The sequence below is a fragment of the Cynocephalus volans genome, chromosome 8, assembly GCF_027409185.1.
Source record: "Cynocephalus volans isolate mCynVol1 chromosome 8, mCynVol1.pri, whole genome shotgun sequence".
Classification (NCBI taxonomy): Eukaryota; Metazoa; Chordata; class Mammalia; order Dermoptera; family Cynocephalidae; genus Cynocephalus; species Cynocephalus volans.
In genome coordinates, this window is record NC_084467.1 from 17936754 (window position 1) to 17957674 (window position 20921).

General features: G+C 52.8%; 1 protein-coding gene across 1 annotated transcript in view; it reads left to right on the forward strand.

Moving 5' to 3' along the window:
• The window catches only part of EPHB2 (EPH receptor B2), a 128576-nt gene that overhangs the window by 81732 nt on the left and 25923 nt on the right, over positions 1–20921 (forward strand). The window contains exons 4-5 of the mRNA XM_063103585.1: positions 4843–4998; positions 6121–6456. Coding sequence (XP_062959655.1) covers positions 4843–4998; positions 6121–6456 — 492 coding nt within the window. The remainder of the gene's footprint in view (positions 1–4842; positions 4999–6120; positions 6457–20921) is intronic.

Consider the following 20921-nt stretch of genomic DNA (forward strand, 5'->3'; position numbering starts at 1 on the left):
CAAATTGAATTGGCTGAGCACCTACTATATGCCAGATCTAGTGCTCAGTGCTGGGGATGTAGAGATTAACAACCCAGTCCCTACCCCAACCAAGGCTTACCAACCTGTGGACAAAAAAAGTCACCTGTCATTTAAGGCCAGTGGTGGGCTGTACCAGCTTGGCTTGCAGGAGCTGACTGTGCATATTTTTTCCCAACTCAGTGTTCAGTGATCTCAAGTTGGTAGCTTAGAATATTCTCTGGTGGGAGCACTTACACCACAGAAATCAGTACACACAACAAATCAGGGCTTTTTTTTTTTTTCCCCAAACAGCCAGTTTACCAGCATACCACTGCACATGGAGCATGTCTTGTGTGCTTCGGTGGAGGTCTGAGTTGGCTGCTGTAGGAGGATGGAGGGTGGGCTTCCCAGAGCTGCACACACCAGGTTTACAAATCCAAGGAGCCAGGGAGGTGGGGGGAAGGGCACTCAGGCAAAGGGACCCGTGTATGCGGCCAGAACCTCTTGGGAACGGCAAGCAGACGAGAAAGGTGATAGATGGGGCTGGAGAGGTGTGCAGTGGGGTGGTCAACCCTCTTGACTTGCCTATGACTAGGAGAGTTTCTGGAATACAGGACTTCCCATTTGAAAACGAGAATGATTGGTCACCCTAGTGAGCAGGCCTCTGGGTGACCACGGGGAGGACAGCCTGATGAGATTGAGGTGATACTGGTGGTACTGAAACAGGCGTTTACTTCTCTGAGTATCTCCTCACCCACTGTCTCATCTGATCCTCCCAGCAGTAAGGGGACAATTCGTTCATTCAACCAATAGATATGGAGCACCTGCCATGGGCCCACCACTCTGCTGGGAGCTGGGGGATCAGTGAGATCCGGACGAACCTGGCTCCTCTTCCCCTCCCCACGTACTTCTCGTGCAGGGAAAAGACAATGCACACGTTCACGAACTATTTTCAAAAATAATTACAAATTGTGATGAGGGAAGGAAACAGAGGCTGAGATGGATGACAGCAAGATGGGATCCCTTTAGCCAGGTGGTCAGGGTGGGCCTCTCCGAGGAGGTGACATTTAAGCCAGGGCCTGAAGGAGGAAAAGGAACCAGCTGCGGGAACAGCAGGGAGAGCACAGGCAGGGGTACAGCAGAGCCGAAGGAGTGCGAACATGCTTGATGCCCCCCCACCCCACCCCCAGCTGCAGCTCAGTGAGCAAGGGGACGGTGACACGAAACAGGCCAGGAGACCACCAGGGCCGACCTCACAGGCTTTGTGGGCTGGGGAAGGCGTGTGGATTTATTCTGAGTGTGGTGGGAGCCACTGGTAAGGTTAAGCAGGGTGTGGCAGCTCTGATTTGACTGGGGAGGAAGGCAGGGAGTCAGAAGTGGAGCAGAGAGACCCACGCAGAGTCTCTCCCTGTCATCTGCACCCTGCAGGTGTCATCAGCCTATGGCAGGTGAGGAGACCTATCCAAGCCTGTCAGGTACAGCTGCCCACGTGTCTTCAGGTCTCACTGTTCTCTTCCCATTTTGCTCGTGAGCCTCAGGTGTTGGTGGGACAGGTGCTTTCCCAGCCCAGAGAAGCTGGAGCAGTGTGACCCCCAGGGCACTGTGGATGGGTGGCCACCAGATGAGGCCACAACTCTTGGGGGAGAAAGGGAGCTGATAGGAGCTAAGGCCCCAGCACACTTCACGGCCACACAGTGACTTGGGATCAGAATCTGCCTGTCCTACCAAAGAGCCATGTCTGTCTGCTCCTTTCTGAGCCTCAGTTTCCTCAAATGTCAACTAAGACCCCTGGGGGTCTGAGAGAACCTGTGGGGAGTTTGGGCTTCCCAGGGACAAAGGGAATCCATTGGGGATGTTTTTAATAGCAGCTTGATTGACATATAATTCACATACCATACAATTCACCTATTTAAATTGTACAATTCAATGGTTTTTAGTATATTCACAAAATTGAGCAAGCATCACCATGATCAATTTTAGAACATTTTTATCATCCCAGAAAGAAACTCTTCCCCATTAGCAGTCACTCCCCATCCTCCCCCTTGGCAACCACTCATCGACTTTCTGTCTCTTTAGATGAGCCTACTCTGGACATATTTCATGTAAATGGGATCATCCTTTTGTGACTGGCTTCTTTGACCGAGCACAGTGTGTTCAAGGTTCATCCGTGCTGCAGCATGTGTCAGTGCTTCATTCCTTTTTATGGCTGAATAATATTCCATTGTCTGCCACTGTGGATTTTTAAGTGACATGGAAAGGTTTGCACTCGAGAGAGCTGGCGCTGGAGGGTGGGCGGGAGGAGGCCAGATGGCGTGAGAGGCTGAGTGGGAGGGAAGAGCTTTCTAGAAGCCTGCAGGGGTGGGAGGAGGCCAAGAAGAGCTGGGATGGACACCGCAGCGGAGGGAAGGCCTGGTAATTGATTGGCTGTGGGGGTTGGGGGGAGGGACCGGTGGAGAGAGATGCCACCTCCAAGGACAGACAAGAGCGGGTTTTACAAAGCACAGTGTCACAGATAGAGAAATGATAGAAGGCCCAGTGGGAGGGTCGAGGGTGACCAGACAGCGGAGCTAATGAGGACAGTTATGGGAGGGGCACCCTGGGGAGGCCGAGAGGGGGCCAAGACATTGGGGGGGACAGCCAAGTAGGCAATCCAGATGGATGGGCTGGCACAGCACAGAGGGGAGCAGCCACCCACCAGCCGGGCCCAGGGAGTGGCCAGCAGATGGAGAAGGATGAGCTGGGCAGGCTTTCTCCAGGGAGGGAGCCAGGAGTGTCCTGATCTTGGAGCCAAAACCCTTTGGCATCTATTAGGATGGTTCTAGACCCTCATAGGAGCCCTGTGCCCCCATTCTACAGAGGAGGAAACTGAGGCTCAGAGAGGTCGACCACTCAACCAGAGCCAGGGCTGCGGCCTGAGCATCTTGACTGCCCCAGGAGCCATGGGCAGCACCAAGATGGTGGGCTGCCCCTCCACCCAGACAGCAGAGTAAGGTTGGTGCCTAACTGGAAGGTGAGAGGGAGGGCTGAGGCCCCAGAGCCAGCACAGCCAAGTGGAGAGAGCCTTGGATGGGCGCCCACAGCAGGGGCTGCCACTCCCTGCCCGACACTCAGGGACTGTTGTTGCAAAGTCGCTTAAAAGGCAGTATGTGTGGTGGTTACAAAAAGGGGCCTCTGGAGCCAGACTGCCTGGGATTGGATTCCAGTGCTGCCAGTGTAAGCCACATCCTTGGAAAGTCACCTCACCTCTTTATGCTTTCATTCCACGTCTGGAAATGGGAGTGATAGCATTGCCTCCGGCAAAGGGCTGGGTGAGGCTTACATGAGTTAATATGGGTAGAGTCCTTAGGTCAATGCCAGCTCTTCTCACTGGTGTCACTGTGGCCTGGCTGGTTGTGTCAAAGTCCTGTCTCCCTCCTTGCTTCTCAGCCGGGCCAAGATTCCCACAGGCCTGGTCAGGGTGGCATCAGCCAGAGTGGCTGCTGGTTAGCATGGTTGCCATCTTTGCTGGCCCACCTTCCAGAAGCCTCCTCCAAGAGAAAGGAAAGGTAAGGCCCAGGGGTACTGTTTTCTAGTCATCCTTGGCTTATCTAGTAAGCGCAAACTTCATCCAGCTAACTGCAGCCCCTCCCCAACCCTGTGCCCGGTGAGGGCCCCTGGCCTGCGGATGGTTTGGCTGCATTTCATCCCAAGGAGGATTTTGTCTATTGCAGAGCTCTTTCTCATCCATCCACTCACTTACACCTTGCACAATCCCTCCGAGGCATCACAGCAGAGCTGGGATGGTGAACCCCAGTAGGCTGAGGCTGGGAGAGGGATCTTTAGCCTCCTGATTCCCAGCCCAGTGCCAGCAAGAAGGGGAGGATGGATTCAAACACATGAACACAAAGGGCGGTTGCCTCTTGTAGAATTTAACCCCATGCTCCAAGCTGCAGGGCCTGGACCTCAGAGCAGGGATGAAGACCACAGCCCCTGGGAGAACCCAGATGTGGAATGTGGGCCAAGTGTAAATACTGCACTCCTCAGGCTGGTCCTGGTACTGCAGGCCCTCTTTATTTGGATAAATTGATCAAACACCGACTATAACAACAGCTACTGTTCTTTGGCTACCTATACTCTGCAAGGCCTTGTACCATGTGCATTTCATACTCATGTAAAATACTCACAATGGCTCTGCAGAAATGTACCTTAGAATTATAATCTTCCAAACAAGGAAGCTGAGTCTCAGAGTTGTTAAGCCACTTGTCTATGGCCACACAGGTAGTTAAAAAAAAAAAAAAAGGCTGAGCAGGGACTCAAACCCAGGTCTGCCTGGTCCCAAATGCAATGTTCATTTCTGCTGTATTCCATCACCTCTGTACATGCCCTGCGCTGTCCTGAGACTTTTCTTCTGTGATGTGATCATCTATATTGTCTGGATCCCAGGAGTCTAGTTACAGGAATCAGGGCCCAGTCAGACATCAGTAAGCAAGACTGGGACCTGTGGACACTGCCCCAGCCTCTTCAGATGACTCCTGACTAGGTCAGGGTTGATCCTAGAGGCTGTGACGCTGCCAAGCTGGGGTGGGTGAGGGCGGATTGCTAGGGGCCCCAGCCGAACCCACAGACAGCTTCAGGGACAAGAAACTAGTAGCCTGGAGCATTCTGGGTAGAGCTAGAACTGCCACATTGGAGCCTGGAGGCCTCAAAAGCTCCAGAAGATGGGGTTTCCCAGCAATGACAACATGGCAGTTCTAGCTCTACCCAGAAGGGTCCGCAAGGCTGCATGTTCCTTCCATGGATCGTGGCCTCTCTGAGTCATCTTTGTCTGGTTTCCTTGGTGATTCTCCTTGTCTTCTCTCCCAGGTTGCCCATCTGGAACCTTCAAGGCCAATCAAGGGGACGAGGCCTGTACCCACTGTCCCATCAATAGCCGGACCACTTCAGAAGGGGCCACCAACTGTGTCTGCCGCAACGGCTACTACAGAGCAGATCTAGACCCCCTGGACATGCCCTGCACAAGTGCGTCCTGGGGTGCCTGACTGAGTCCTGAGTCTACCTGCAGAAAATCTCAGAGCCAGGGTTGGGCTACTGTCAGGTTACAGCCAGCCTTTCCTGCATGAAGAGCAACCTGTTACCTGGTGGGAGGGGAGATGGGAAACTAGTCGAGGGGTGGTCATGCTGCCACCGTGGAGACACCATGGAGCTGGCATCTGCCTCTTTACCCCCTTCCACTAAGTCACATGGAGGATAAGGTCAAGGTCTTGATTCACAAAGAGACAGGGGATAGAAGGCTTGGCAGGAGAAGAACTAACACAGGTGGTGTCTGTGGCAGAAAAGGCTGCCCAGTGTTCTAACCTGGCAGCAGCTGCCCGAAGCACAGATCAAGGTTCTCTAGGAAAGGGCTGACTATGAGGGCAGTATTGCAACCTCTGTATCAGTCAGGAATGGTGTTCAAGTACAGGGAGCAGAGAGCTGACCCCAGTGTTTTACACCATGCAGGTTTATTCTCTCACAGAAAAGGAGTCCAAGGTAGGCAGTCCTGGAACAGTATGGTAAATTCATGATGATCTCTGGGACCTCGCTCATTCTGCCATTCAGAGCATGTGGTTTCTATCCTTGAGGTCACTTTGTAGTACAGTATGGCTGCTGAAGCTCCAGCCATCACACACATTCTAGGTACCAAAAAAGGAGAAAGGACAAAAGAACATGCTACAGCTGTCTCCCTTTTAAGAAATTGTCTATTCAACAACTTCTGCCCTGTGTATATATACATCAATGGCCAGCACTTAATCACAGGAGGCTGGGAACTGTAGTCTCTTAGCTGGACATATTGTCACCATGAATAAAATTGGGCTCTGTTATAAGGAAGAAGAGGAAGATAGATATTGGGCGGGTATAATCCCAAACACAAAAAGACTTTCTAGTAACAAACACTGAGGAGGCTGGAGCCCCAAGGGAAAGGCTTAAGCACAGCAGGATAAGTTATATTCTAGAAACATCTCTCTGGTGGGTGGAGAGAAGAAAAGATTGGAGGAAGTCCTTTGGGAGGACTGAGTGGAGCCAGGCAGAGGGCACAGAGTGGTCTCCTGGGGAACAGCACCCCCACTGTCCCCACTGACTAACACCTCTCCCCCTCCCCAGCCATCCCCTCTGCACCCCAGGCTGTGATCTCCAGCGTCAACGAGACCTCCCTCATGCTAGAGTGGACCCCTCCCCGCGACTCAGGAGGCCGTGAGGATCTCGTGTACAACATCATCTGCAAGAGCTGCGGCTCGGGCCGGGGCGCCTGCACCCGCTGTGGGGACAACGTGCAGTACGCACCGCGCCAGCTGGGCCTGACCGAGCCGCGCATTTACATCAGCGACCTGCTGGCCCACACGCAGTACACCTTCGAGATCCAGGCTGTGAACGGCGTCACTGACCAGAGCCCCTTCTCGCCTCAGTTCGCCTCTGTGAACATCACCACCAACCAAGCAGGTAAACACTTCAAGCACAGGCCGGGGGAGTGCCCTGCCATGCTGTGCCAAATGGTATCCTGCCAGCCCAGCCGAAAGAAGCCCTCACATCCATGGAGTGATTTCTGCTTTTCAAAGTCTTTTCATGTGGTCCAACCACCTGGGAGAGTAAGTGTTACCTCTCTACTGTAGTGGCGTTCATGATAATTGCTTCCATTGGCTGAGTGTGTATTATCAAAGCTAAACGTTAAGCTACTAAAACAAAAAGACGCAGCGCTCAGTGGCTTAAGGAATACGATGTGTATTTCTCTCTCTTGTAGGAGTCCAGAGGTGAGCAGTCCAGGTTAGTGGGGTGGCTCTGATCCACTTAGAGATTCGGAGGCCCAGCTTCCTTCTGTGTCATCTTACTGCTGTCCCTGCTCCTGTCTGCCTGGTCGAAGCTGAGTCACAGGCATGTCTACGGGAAGAGAGGGAAGAGCAGGGAAGCCTAGCGTTTGAAGCCCGGCCGGGGGAGGGGTGCCCATCACTTCTGCGCACATTCCGTTGGAAAGACCTGGCCTCATCCTGCCCCACGAGGGAGCTGGAAGTTGTCCTCTCTCCCAGCCTAACCTAAACCTCTATCACTTGGATCCCTATACTGGCCAGCCACCAAAAAAACACAAAAAACCTCCATCACAATGACGAAGGTGGGGAGACCGAATTCCATGGACATCCAGCAGTTGCCTCAGCCCCCTCCAGTCTACCTGCAGCAAAAGTCTCTCCTTAAACTCCCCTTTTACCATCCTTTCTGTGGCCCCATGTCACCCTTGCCTTCCGCCCTGCTTTGCTCATGGCAAAAAAAAAAACATTGCCAGACTATGCGGTTTCACCACCACCCCATTCACTTTTCAGCCCGCTCCACTAGGCTTAGGGCTTCCCCTTTCCACCGAGACCACAGTCCTCTGGCCACCTGACATCCATGAGGCCACATCCAGGAGACACTTCCCAGCCTCATGCCCCACTTGAGGGCCACCTCAGCTGACCAAAGACACCATGCTGGCTGTGGGTAGAAGATCTTGCTGTTGGCACTGTGAGTGCACCCCTTAGTTACTCCCTCAACAACCTTTGCCAGGCCCCCACAGTGAGCAGGGCCTGGGCTCTGTCCCAGGAAGACCAGAGGGAGGCCAGGCTGCAGGAGAGAAAGTGAGCAGGCTACTCCACTGGTCTTTCTGATGCAAAGTGAGCCCCACATGAACACACAGGGGGTCTAGAGGTCGAGGTCCAGGGCAGGCCCGGGAAGCCTTTCTGGAGGAGGTAGAGTTTGACCTGCAGTTTGAAGGGCCAGTGGAATTTTCAAGGGAGCAATAGAAAGAAATGGAATTCTGAGAAGGAGAAGGGGCACCAGCTCCTCCTGGCTGTGGGGTGCTTTCCACATATTGCCTGGCCACATCCCCTGGCCTCCCTGAGGAGGCCTCCACGTCCCCATTTCACAGATGACACTCAGAGAAGTTGAGTCACAAAGTCATGAAGAATGAGAGGCAGTAATTGACTAGGTCTGATGGACTCCAGTGCTTGGGCAAAACCCTGAGTCTGGCTGTGGGTGTGAATCTGTATATTTGTGAAAACGTATGGGTTTCTCGTCCTATGTGTTTGGGTGACCGCGTGTCTGTTACACCTGTGACTGTGGCCCTGTGGCTTCTTATTTACATATACATTCATAAGCATTGGCATGTCCCAATCTAAGGGGACTGGGAGACAGAGGGTGTCATGTATTTGAGCATTGAGTTTGGATGTCTGAATGTGGCTCTGACTGTCTGGGGGTTTGTGTCCGAAAAGGAGTATGGTTTTGTTTGTGAATGTTTGTGGTCTTGCTGTGGCTGAGCGGGCATGTTTGTGAGCGTGTGCCTGTAGTTCTTGCAGGGCTGTGAGTACATTTAAGCTCCACTCTGATTGGGGTCCGGAGGGAGCTGACTCAAGGCAGGTGACCCTCAAAAGCCAGCCGCCATTGGCAAAGACACTTAAGGTTACAAAGCCTCAGCTGTGAGTCTCTCTGCTTAACAAAGCTCTGAGCTGGGGAGGCCCAGACTCCCAGCAGTAGTGGAGGGGAGGAACTCTTCAACCAGGAGGAGCCAGAAACGAAGCTCCTGGAGCCCTTTCCCTGGTTGTGGGGGCCTCCTGTGCCTCTATTTGGGTGCCCTGAGGGTGAGAGTGCCTACCCAGCAAGCCTCAGCTTATTAGCAACAAGGGGCGGGATCTAGGCTGCTGGGATGGACCCCTCCTGCCTGGAGCTGGATGTCCCAGAGAGGAGAGATGGGGCAGGTATGGAAGTGAGGGGTTTCCAGGGAGTAGGGTATAGGGGGAGTCCTCAGGATGGCAAGACAGAGGAGCAGTGCGCGCTGGATTAGGAGCAGGAGACCTGACCTTGAATCCCAGCTTTGCCATTCATTTGCTGTGTGACCTTAGTATACTCACCAGCTATTGCTGCAATAATGCTGTATAATAAAACCACCTCTGAACTCAGTAGTTTGCAACAATAAACAGTTATTTTCTCTCACTAATCTGTGGGCCAGCTAGAGTTTGGCTAATCTTGGCCAGGCTCTCTGTGCTGGGCAGGACTCCAGAATGTGGGTTGGCTTCAGTCTGTTCCATGGGCCTCCTCTTCGTCCTTGGACCAGCAGCCACCCAGGCTTGTTTCTCTCCAGGTGAAGTGGGGGAGCACAGTGGGAGCCATGCCACACAAAGAGCCACTCGTGTCTCATTGGCCAGAGCAAGGCTCACGACCCTGCAGTCACTTGGCAAAGAATGTGGGTGCATATTCCTGTTACAGGAGAGGAAGAACTGGGGTAACTGAGCCAATCTACCACACACATGAAAATCACTTCTTCCCTCTGGGCCTCAGTTTCCCCACCAAATAGTGCTTTTTCAGAACACAGGTTTCTATATGGGAGATTTTTCAGAACACAGGTTCCTGGTCTCTACCCCAGACCTGCTAAAACAGAACCCCAGGAGTGGGTCCTGGGAATCTGCCTTTTTAACAAGTGGCTCAGCTGTTTCTTACCATCAGGCAAATTTGGGAAACTCAGGTCTACATGAGTCTAAGCTCCTGTAAGCCCTAAAAGCCCCAAGGCTTTCTGGATCATAACAAGCCCTCTTTTTCTAATCCCTTTGAAAAGCCACATACTTTCACAGCTGCTCAGAGCCCAGATGGAGGCTGTGTCACCAAAACACCCCCCCACCACATTATCCCCCTTTGCCAGATGAGGACACTGAGGCCCAGAAATGTGCGATCATTTAGGCAAAGTCCCACTAACTAAATGGCCTTAACTAGGATTTATACCCAGGACCGTGTGACTCCAAGTCTATGCTACAGAAGACACAGTACCTGCCCTTGGGGATTAATGCCCTGGTCGAGAAGGTGAGACATGGATGCAGAGTCTACATACAAGGTGGCATGAATGAGGGCCCCAGGATGTGTTTAGGGAGATGAAGGAGATCACAGGCAGGAGAGATCATTTCTTCCTGGAGGATGAGAGAAGGATATGTCCTGGAATTCTTCCTGGAAGAGGAGGCATTTGAGCTTGGCTTTGAAGAACAGAGAGACTTCTAGCAAGCAGAGATGGAATTGTGCTGTGAGGAAGGTATCCCAGGATGAGGGAAGTGCAGGAGACAACTGGAGGGAGGGTTCTTCTTTCTGTCCCACCAGGCTTCTCTGCCACTGGGCCTTTGCACATGCTGTTGCCTCTGCCTGGAAGGCATTCCTGCCCTACCACACCACACCCCTGCTCTTCCTTCAGACCTGAGCTCATTTCATTGACCTTCCTGACTTGGTCAGGCACCCCTGGCCCCAGCACTATGGCCTTCAAGTTGCCCTGGTTGAAATTTTAGCATTATGTCTGTGATCACTTCGTTTCTGTCTACCCCACCATCACCACTTGGTGGTACGTGATGGGTCTGCTTTTCCTCACTGTGGTTTTCCCAGCACCTGGCAGGGGACACAGCACAGAGATCACTCAGTGAACATTTGCAGAAGGGTTGAGAGAAGCATGGAGTTAGGTAGGGCATGGAGTAGTGAGCATGGCTGGAAAGCAAGATTGGGGACTCAATTTCCAGACAAATGCATTCAGTGGTGGCTTTTAAGCAGACCCTAAAATTCACTATATAAATATCTAACTCATTGCCTTAAAAGGAAAAAGTATTTCTTTGGGGCAAGTGACTGAGCCTTGCTCGCAATCCCTTGGCATTCACCAGAGCCAGAACTGTCTTCTGACTTCATAAAGCCGTCATGACACCTTCGAACTACACTCTGCCTTTCCAGAACACCTTCCCGCTCCTTATTCATGAGTCGTGCTCAAGGCCCCTGAGGTAGGAGGCTGGCTGGGCTTGAAGGATAAGGAAGCAGGGATTGGGAGAGGCCAAGCAACATGCCCAGGCTCACAGTGCTGGAAAGTGGCAGCAGATCCGAGAGTCTGTCCAGCTGTCCAGAGTCTGTGGTCTCAGCCATGCTGCCATCCTGCCCCTTGACACAAATAAACGAAACAACACCAGAGAGGGGCAGGAGGGAGGGAGGGAAGATAGAGGGCCAGCCTTAGGGTGGGTGGTCAGAGGAGAGCTTCTCTGAGGAGGTGGCATTTCACTTGAGATTCGAATGACAAAGGAGACAGCCATGCACACCTGGGGGGTGGGAGGATGCAGCATTTCAGTAGTACAGGCCTCCTCATTCTCAGGCGTCCACCCACTGCTCTTGGCTGCCCTCCAGGGCTGCACTGGACACAGCCTAAGCCCTCCAAGGTTCTGACCCTGCACAAGCTCCAAACACCCCCACCTCTGCCAGCTTCCAGAGGTGATGGGAAGGGGTGGGCAGGTCTGGGCTTTCGAGTCAGGCAGACAAATCTGGCTTTGAGTCAGGCCTGGCTACCCACCAGCACATGGCCTTGGACAGATCACTTAGCTGGTGCCTGGTTCCTCATGGCATCCTCACCCTTCCTTACAGAACTGCGGTGAGGATTTCAGCTAACATATGCAAAGTGCCTCCCGGGTTACCTGGTCCAGGTGGGCACTAAAACCCAGAGATCATTCTATGTTCATACAAATCATAAAAACACTTAACATTTATCAAGTGCTCAGTATATGCCAGGCACTGTTCTAAGCCCTTAACACTGAATCTTCACAACAGCGCTGAGGTCGGTCCTGTTGTTACCCTGTTTTATAGGTAAGGAAAGCAGGCATTGAGAGTAAGTGACTTGCCTTCGATCAACCACATAGGAAGTAGCAGATCCTAAATGATTACATCACCATATACTCAGGGCCAGTGTTGGCCAGACCCATGCCTTCTGCAGAGGTGGGGCAGGCTATGCACGTGGCCCATCCGCACCACGACCTGGCTGGGCGTCCACACCCTTGAGGCCACCGTAATGAACAGTGGATTGACCGGTTAGGAAGCTCCCACACCATCATGTCCTAGTGGGTCATGTGGAGAAAAGGCATGAGTGCCGGGCCTGACAAACTCGGCCTGGTTCAGTGCAGCACTTTCCAAGCTGTGTGGCTAGGCTGTGCAGGAGAACTTAAGTTAAAACACATTAGCATTGATGGGAGCCTTAGAGTTAATCCAGTGCAAACACCTTCTTTTATAGAGAGAAAAACTGAGGCCCAGACAGGTTCCTAAATGGCTGCCCAAGATCACACAGCAAGTCCTTGGCAGAGTAGGTCCCCAACACCCTGGTCAGGTCTCTATCCGTGACACCACTGCACATGGCTTTCCCAAGGAGAGACTTTCGGCTCTGAGAGCCCTTTCTGCCACTCTGTTCTCCTCCGATCCTCCCACCCTGCTGAGGGGCAGGCACACAATGGCTCGGTCTCTAGAACTGGCATAAATGTACTCACCTGCTTCTCTCCCTGGGAGGCCAAGAGGATCAGAGAGAAATGGGCTGAGAGAGCCCCTGGTGAGGTGAGGCATGGGGAAACGAGAACTGAGAGGGAGAGAGTGGAGCGGGCACATCCCTCCCTTGGGGGCAGGGGGCCTCCACATGCATCTTCTCCTTTGATCTTCCCAAGCGTTCTACAGGGGAGGCATTGCTGGCCTAGAGAACCACTGAACGTTGAGTTTGGCTGCATATAACAGAAAGAAAAATAACAGCCGCTGTTACAATCATGCTGTGTAACAACCAACCACAAAACTGATGGCATAAAGCAAAAAGCACTTAACTAGCTCACAAATCAGGGCTGGCAGGGTGGTTACTCTGATCTTGGAAGGATGTATTCAAATATTTGCAGTCCATCTGTTCGGATGACCCGGCAGCTCTTTGGATTTTGTCAGGGCTCTGTTGCATGTTTAGGGGTTGACTGATATCAGCTGGTCTGGAGTGGCCCTGGCTGGGACAACTGGGGTGACAACTCGGCTACACCTGTCTCAGCCTCCAGCAGGTTGGCCTGAGCATATTCTCATGGCAACCACAGAGAAACAAGACAGTGGGCAGATACATGCACGGGCTTTTTCAAGCCTCCACTTATATCATGTTTGCTTATATCCCACTTGCCAAAGCAAGTCACATGGCCAAATCCAGAGTTATAGAGAGAGGACTATATAATTTACAGGGCAAAGAGTATAGATACAAGGAGATGATTAATACAACCAGTCTAACATAGTGGCCTAGACAGAATAGAGGTTTCTTTTTCTCGTGTATAGAGGATATCAGAAGATAGGAGTTATGGCAATCATCAGGGATCCAGGCTCCTTGGCACACAGCTTCTTATCCTTATGGACCAAAATGACTGCAAGATCTCCAGCTATCATATCCATGTCCCAGGCAGCAGAACGGAAGAAGGAACGTGAGAAGCGTAGGGCTCCTCCCTTTTAAGGAGACTTCCTAGAAGTCCCACCCAGTACTTTGGTTTCAATCTCATTGGCACGTACATTGCACATGGTCACCTCTGGCAGCCAGAGATTGGGCAAATGTAGGCTTTTATTTGTGCACAATGTGCTTAATTAAGAACCAGGAGTTTGTTAATTTGAGAAACAGAATAATATTTGATAGGCAGTGAGTAGAGTCTGCCACATCCCATTTCATAGGTGAGGAACTGGAGCTCAGAGAGAGGTAACTTGCCCAAGGTCACACAGCGGCCTGGGAGTAGGAGAGCTGGGATCTGAACCCTGAACACTGCTTCTTCTCCCTTCCATCACCATCATCACAACCACTCAAGAGCCTTTGCTGAGCACTTGGCCATTCACGATGCCATTTGAGCGTTTGAGCGGCCCAAGCAGGTACACATGGCTGACATCATCCCCTGACCCTTCCTCTGGGCCAAGTCCTGTGCTAAGCACTTTATAAACAGGTCTTCATTTAACCTTCCCAATACCCCTGCCATTCTACAGAGGAGAAACTGAGGCACAGAAAGCTGATCCACCTGTTTCAAGGCCCAGACTCTTACTACCTTGCTGGTCCAGGGGCTGGGGTAGGACTGAGTCCCACTAGGCAGCCACAGGTGAGATCGAGGCAATTGGATGTTTCCCAGGCATTGGGATTGGACTAACTTCAAGCCCAGGCCTGGCCTCGGCCTGCTCAAATCCCACTTGTGGATAAGGCCGGGGGAGAAGAAATCAACCCAGGCTTTAGAGTCAGGCAGACCTGGGTCCCCACTCACCCCTGCTGCCTGTGAGCAGAGGCACCCTGGGCAGGAGAATTTATCTGACTGCCTCTTCACTTGCCTGCAAAATGGAGGTGATCCACCCCACTCCATCTGGTTGTGAGGAAGAGGCTGGCACTGGGTAAGCTCTGCTAAATCTACACTGAATCCAAAGAAGAATGAACACGCAGATGAACAGCCGATTGCCACCTTAGAGAGGAGCTCTTCTCAAGTTCAAGAAAAAAAAAAGAATGTCTCTTGGGCCCAGTTCTGTGTTTTGTTTTTAATGTATTCCGCAGATTGCTAGTTCTAAAAGATGTTAATAAATACTATGTGCAAAAAGGGGTCTGAGGCCAAACGGGACTGGGACCACCAGATCAAACCAAGTGAACTGGGTTTCTCCCCTGCAGGACTTCTCAGAGCCTTAAATAAACAAGTGCACAGCATGAGTTTCCACAAGCAGGAGTCTAGAACTCTCTGCATTTGTCAAATTTTCTTGGCCACGGAACACCCAGTGCCACCCTAGCACCAGTTCTCAGCTTTTCATTTTCTCTGTCACACATCACTTTTATCAGAAAGAATCAAAGGCCCATTTCCTTGGAAGAGTTTTATTTGCAGAAATTCTGTTGTGAGAATTATCATCAAGTCACCCAGAATTGCAGTCGGATCACCGGGAGTTAACTGCATTGCTACAGCCGTCTCACTATCTATTAGCTAGGAATTCTAAGAGACTTGTCACAAGTAAAGTGTTTCTGCTGCAGACCCTGGAGAAGCTGAATACAATGATAGGCAGTTGTCATGGTGTCATGGCTGGCTGTAAGAGGTCCCATGTCATGGCAGCAGGTCACAACCGCAGGTGAGCATGGGATCTGGAGGAGAGTAAATAGTGGCTGCCATACAAGCTGTGCTGCTTTCCACTGGCTGCTTGGGAACTACTACCTAAGAGCATGGCTTTGGGGTCCTGCCCCAAGGTCAATAGATTCAGCCAGGTTCCTACAGAGGCTAGAAAAGGTAGGAGTCCTCTCCTCTTCCCTGCCTCCCTCCCTGCCTTCCCCCAATAAATGTTAGTCAAACGCCTGCTCTGAGCCACACACTGTTTCAGGCACTGAGGTTAAAGGATGGGATGAGAGCCCATGTCCCTGCCTTCAGCTGGCACTGGTGCTATAAAGAGAAGAGCGTGTGAAATGGCGAGTGACTAGAGCAGAGGAGCAGTCAGGGAGGGCCTCTCTGAGGTGGTGCCATCTGAGCCGAGACCTGAATGAGGAGGATCCAGCCACGGAAGGTGTGGGGACGAGGGTTGCAGGCAGAAACACCAGTGGGCCAAGGCCCTGAGGCAGCAATGACGCTGGTGTGTTTGGGAACAGCGAGGTGGCCAGTGTGGGTGGTGCTTGGGGGCAAGGGGAGTAGAGTGGCAGGTGCCAGGCGGGGGCCTTGTGGGCCTGGCAGTGTCTGTGTTTTATTCGGGTGCAGCGGGAAGCCATTGAAGACTGTGAAAGGGGAGTGGAGATGTCAGGGTGGCACTGGAAACTGCGAGTCCGGGGCTTGGGGTGGGACCTTAGACGGCCTGGTGCCCGGGAACATCTCCCCACTCCCTTTTAGCTCATGGGGTCTTCTGACTAGTGAAGGGTACGGGCCCAGCGCAGGGGTCTCCTACCTTCCTCAGAACTCTGTGGAGGTGAAGCTTAGCAAACCCAAACCCTCTTGCAGCTGCCAGGGTCACAGGCCTCCTGGCTTCCCGTCCTGTCCTAGGATCCTAGTCCCACAAGGATCACCTTGTCCAAGCCCTTCATGTCCTGAGGAGGAAACAGAGGCACACAGAGGGAAAGACTGAACTCTCCCCCGGGGCTCGTGGGGGGCAGCAGGGCCCCTGACCACCTGCTCCAGCCAATCAGGCCCTGCTGGCCAGCCTCTCCCTGCCCCTCGGCCACAAGCCCCTTTTGTGCCTGCTCCCTGGGGCTCCATCTCCTCACAGGGGTCACAGGGCACCACTGACCCCATCCCCCGGCCAGCATGCCAGGCTGGTAATTGAAAATACCAGAATTCTCTGATGACCAACTTACAGGGAAACCTGACACCCCAGGATGGGCAGCAGGCAGCAGGAGGGGTGGGAGAACATCCAGCTGTTCTCTTTTCTCTGCCGTTAATCCCCCTGGATTCCAAGAGAAAGGCCAGGCCTGCTTGGCCCCCGCTGGCCTGCCTTGATCATCTTCCTGGCAAATACCGTCTCCTTGCCACACCCGGGGTTATGGGGCTTATGGGATCAGAGCCAGTTAGCTGCCTGTAACCCAAGCCTGCTGGCTAAGCCCACCAGGCCCAGACCCCCATGGCCGCATGGGATCTGCCTCCACCAGCAGCTGAGCTCCCAGAGCTGGGGCGGGCCGGGGGCGGCAAGTGAGTCAGCAGGAGCCGGGAGGAGTTCTCTTGGCAGCAGCAGGATGGGAGCCAGACCAGGTTGTCCTTAAAGGCCCTCTGAGGTCCACCGGCTTCCAGGCCCCCCTGGTCAGCCTGCATCAGCCACAGCCAATGAGGGGGAAAGAGTATGTAGGACCCGGGTTGTCCTGGGTTCAAATCCCAGCTTCGTTGCTTATTAACTATGTGACCTTGGCAAGTTCTTCATACCTCTGTGCCTCCATTTCCTCACCTGTAAAATGGGTATAATAATACCAGCCTCATAGGGAAGCTATGAGCATAACTGAGTTAATAGTGTAAAGTATTGGGTAAGGTGTTAGCTGCATAGGCTTTCCCCTTTGCTGGGCATCCTGGGGCACACAGGGGTTGTCAGAATGACAACAAGCTTGTTTTAGTTGTGCAGGTTGCCACCCCTACTGCAGTCCTTCCATGGCTCTCCAGTGCCTTCAGGGCAAGGCCAAGCTCCTAGGCTAGGCCCCCACCTCACGGAACTACCTGTACCACTACTTTAGGACTCTGAGTTCAAGGGCCCCGCGGGAAAAGTTAGCCTGGGCACATGAGAGGGGCAGGCTTGGGCAGAAGCCAGACTGAGAAGCGCGTGATGGATGGAAAATAATACTCAACCACGACTCACCTGGTCTGGCCTCTAGTCCTGGCCACCACTATCTGCTGTGTGACCTTGGCCAAGCCACTTCCTTTCTCTGGACCTGAATCCACTACTCCTCAGAGCGTGGTCCACAGACTAGCAGCATCAGCGTCACCTGGGAGCTTGTGAGATATGCAGATTCTCAGGCCCCACCCAGACCTGTTGATCATAATCTCCAGGGGGTGGGGCCCAGCAACATGAGTTTTAACAAAAAACCCTGCTTATCCTTCTGCCCACTCAAGTTTGAAAATTGCAGTAATCTATAGGGACATGTTCTGCCACTTGCCTTTGGGATGTGAAATCGCAGCAAGAGATGTGAGCAGAGCAGCCCCTGCCCTTAATTGGGACTGGATCACCTTGGTGGATTCCGGATATGGGGGCTTGGACCCAGGAGCTCCACACCACTTCTGAGCCTCACAGTTTCTCCAGTGCTTAGTAGCATGGAGCCCAACCTGGAGTTGGAACTCACTGAGCTGAAAAAAATATGCTTTCTCCTACTAGACCATGCACCCCTGGCAGGCAGGGACCCTGTGAGGTTCCTCTCTTGGGCCCCCCAGCATCATAGTGGCATCATAGGACTCCATGAGTGGAAGTGTTCTTAATAATATCTCTCCCTGATGGTGCCCAGCACCACATTCAAACCTTTACATGCATTTACCCTTTCACACTCACAGCATCCTTTCCAAGGGAACCGTTCCCACTGGACAAGTGTAGAAACTGAGGCTCAGAGAGGCTAAAAGAACCTGCTCAGGGTCACACAGTGATTGGAGGATTGGGGAGGTACTTGCAGGTCAGTTAGACTCCACCCTCGGGGCTCCCCATTAGGCTAGACTGCCTTTCTGGGGACGGGACTGACCTGGCCTGAGTGCTCTGCAGATCTAAGCAGGAGCACTAGGTGAAAGAGTGCACGTAGCGATGGCTTGATCAAAATGTGCCTCTGCAATCCTTGTGGGCTCAGCGTCTGACGCTCCACTGATATAACAGGGTGGCAGCCCACCCCCACCCATCCTGCACAGACCCCTCCCCACCTTGCTTGGTTGGACCTCTGGGCGAGGGATTCAGCATTCCCTCGAGAGCCCTGGAGATCACCCCTCCTGGCCACTCGTACCAGAATTATCCTCAGGCCCTTGCAGGCAGGAGCAGCGGGCATGGCTCCTGGAATCTCTGGTAGCTGGGTTTGAAGCATCCTCCTCGGCTTCTCGGAGCATCCCCCAGCCCACCCCCACCCCTGCCAACCCCCACCCCCAAGACCTCAGTGGGCGCAGCCCTGTGGGTTGGCTGAGAGGGCCTGGGAAGCTGAGGGGGGACTGGGGGGATCCTTCCCGGGTGAACACGAAGGATGAGCCCCAGTCAGGATCACCCGGGTGGCCCAGGTCTGTGACACTCCAGCAGGGACTCTTCATTGTTTTCAGTGGGAAGTTGACTGGTGAGAGAGGCAGACAACCCGGGCCACACAGAGGAGCTGGCCTTGGGCAGTCAAGGAGAACAGAACACTCCTCTCCTCACAAAGGTGGCTCCCAAGGAAGGGATGGCACTGGGGCTGGAGATGGGTTCAAGGAATGAGGGGGATGGGAAGTAGGGACTGCTTTGAGGACCAGCAGGGAGCAAAGTCAGAGCAGAATAACTCAGCTCCAGGCCAGCTCAGTTCCTTACCAGCTGTGTGACCTTGGAGAAGTCAGTGTTCTATTCTGAGCCTCCGTTTCCTCTTCTGCAAAGTGCAGCTATTAACCCCCATCCCACATTGTTGAAATGACCAAATGAGGCATGGCAGGTCAGCTGCTCAGTGCACAGTAGCAAATGACACCCATGAACGCTCACGGCACTGACCACATGCCAAGCACCACACTGAGTACTCGGCCCTGACCCCAAGAGGCCCGCTGCCCCTGGCAGGCAAGGAGCCAGGCTGAAGGTCAGGCCGCCCTCCCTCAGGTGTGAAAGGAACAGAGGCTCATCAGGGATGCCTTTACCAGGGTCCAAGTCCTTGCGGGTGCTGCCACCCCATCTAGAGTGTCTTAGGTCAATTTTCCATGGCTCCCTGGCGTGCTGGAGAGGATCCTGGACCTGCTCAGGCCCATGCTGGCCCCCAGGCTGATCCAACTCCAGGCTGCACAGGAAGGAAAGGCAGGGAGCCCCAGAGTTACAAGGCCTCAGAGAGGAAGCCAGGTCCAGAGAGGGGCACAGCCTAAGGTCACACAGCACATTAGCAGCAGGGCAGAGAGAACAGTCTGGAGGGACAGAAACAAAGAGCAGGATATGGGTGAGTCATCTGCTGCCAACTCAATCATCAATGTTCAAGTCCCCATGAGCTCCCACCATCCTGCTCCATGCTCACACTCGATATGGGCAAGATTTGGGGTTGGGAGGAGAAGGGGCAGCCTCAGCTTTCAGGCATCCCTATGTTGGCTGGGACAGGACATCAGCCCAGGAACCAGGAGAGATCGCGGAGGTGCTCCCTTCATCCTGGTGAGTCCTGAGCCCCTCCTGGGACTGTGAAAACCTCAGGCCCAGTGAGGCAAGGGAGCTCACATGAGTCACATGCTGGGAGTCCATCCCTGGCCAGTCCCAGTCTGGGACGAACGCTGCTCTGCAGAGCAGCTGACCTGAGTTCAAATCCAGATGCTCCACTGACTGTGTGATCTCAGGAAGCCTCTTGCCCCTTGGAGCTCAGTGTCTTCACCTTCCTCAGGTGGGGGAGCTTTATGAAATAAGGAATCGAGAAAGGACTACATGCCAGGAACTTGCCGTGGGATCTCAGGCAGCGGCTCACAGCCCCTCTCCGGACCTCAGTTTCTGTAAATGAGGAAATCGGACTAATGTCTGAGAATCCCTCCAGCACTAAACACAGCCCCCCTGACTTCTTGTCTCTTGTCCTCCCTTGGTGCGAGCACTAACAGCAGAGGGGGTGAAATTCACATAACATACAATTCAACGTGTTCAACTCAGTAGCATTTAGCATATTTACAATATTCTGCAACCACCACCTCTGTCTACTTCTGAAACATTTTCATCACCCCAAAAGAAAACCCCGTACTCAACACCCCCCATACCCCCTCTCCCCCCAGCTCCTGGCAACCATCAATTTGCTTTCTGTCTCTACAGATTTACCTATTCTGAATAGTTTACATAAATAGAATCATATGATAGGTGGCCTTTTCCATCTTTCACTTAGCATGTTTGCAGGGGTTGGGGGGTGGCCTGGCCAGTACAGGGATTGAACCCTGGACCACTTAGCATGTTTCTGAGGTTCATCCACGTTTTCACCTGTATCAATACTTCATTCCATTTTATGGCTGAGTAATAGTCTATTGTACGTGTACACCACAGTTTGTTTATCCGTTCATCCGTTGATGGACACTTGGGTTGTTTCCACCTTTTGGCTGTTGTGAATAGCACTGCTATAAACATTTGGTGTACAAGTACTTGTTTAACTACCTGTTTTCAGTTCTTTGGGGTATATACTTAGGAGTGGAATTGCTGGGTCATGTGGCAATTCTATGTTTAATTTTTCAAGGAACTGCCAGACTGTTTTCTGCAGCTGTGAGTTTATTTTTATATATTTATTTTGGGGAAACAATTTTATTCACCGCTGCATTCCCTGGCACATTGTAGGCACTCAGTGTAAATTTGTTGAAGGAATAAATGGATCACGCACCTTCTCTGCTCCCACAGTCCCCTCTGCTTCCATCTCCCAGGGCCCCTGTCACCATGCCTAGGGTCTGTGAACCCCCTGGTCCAGTAGACTGAAAGCTCCAAGAGAGAAGGAAGGACATCGAACCCAGCCTCTTGGGGCCAGGCCCAGAGGAGGGGCCCGGTGCATCTTTCTTGACTGGGGT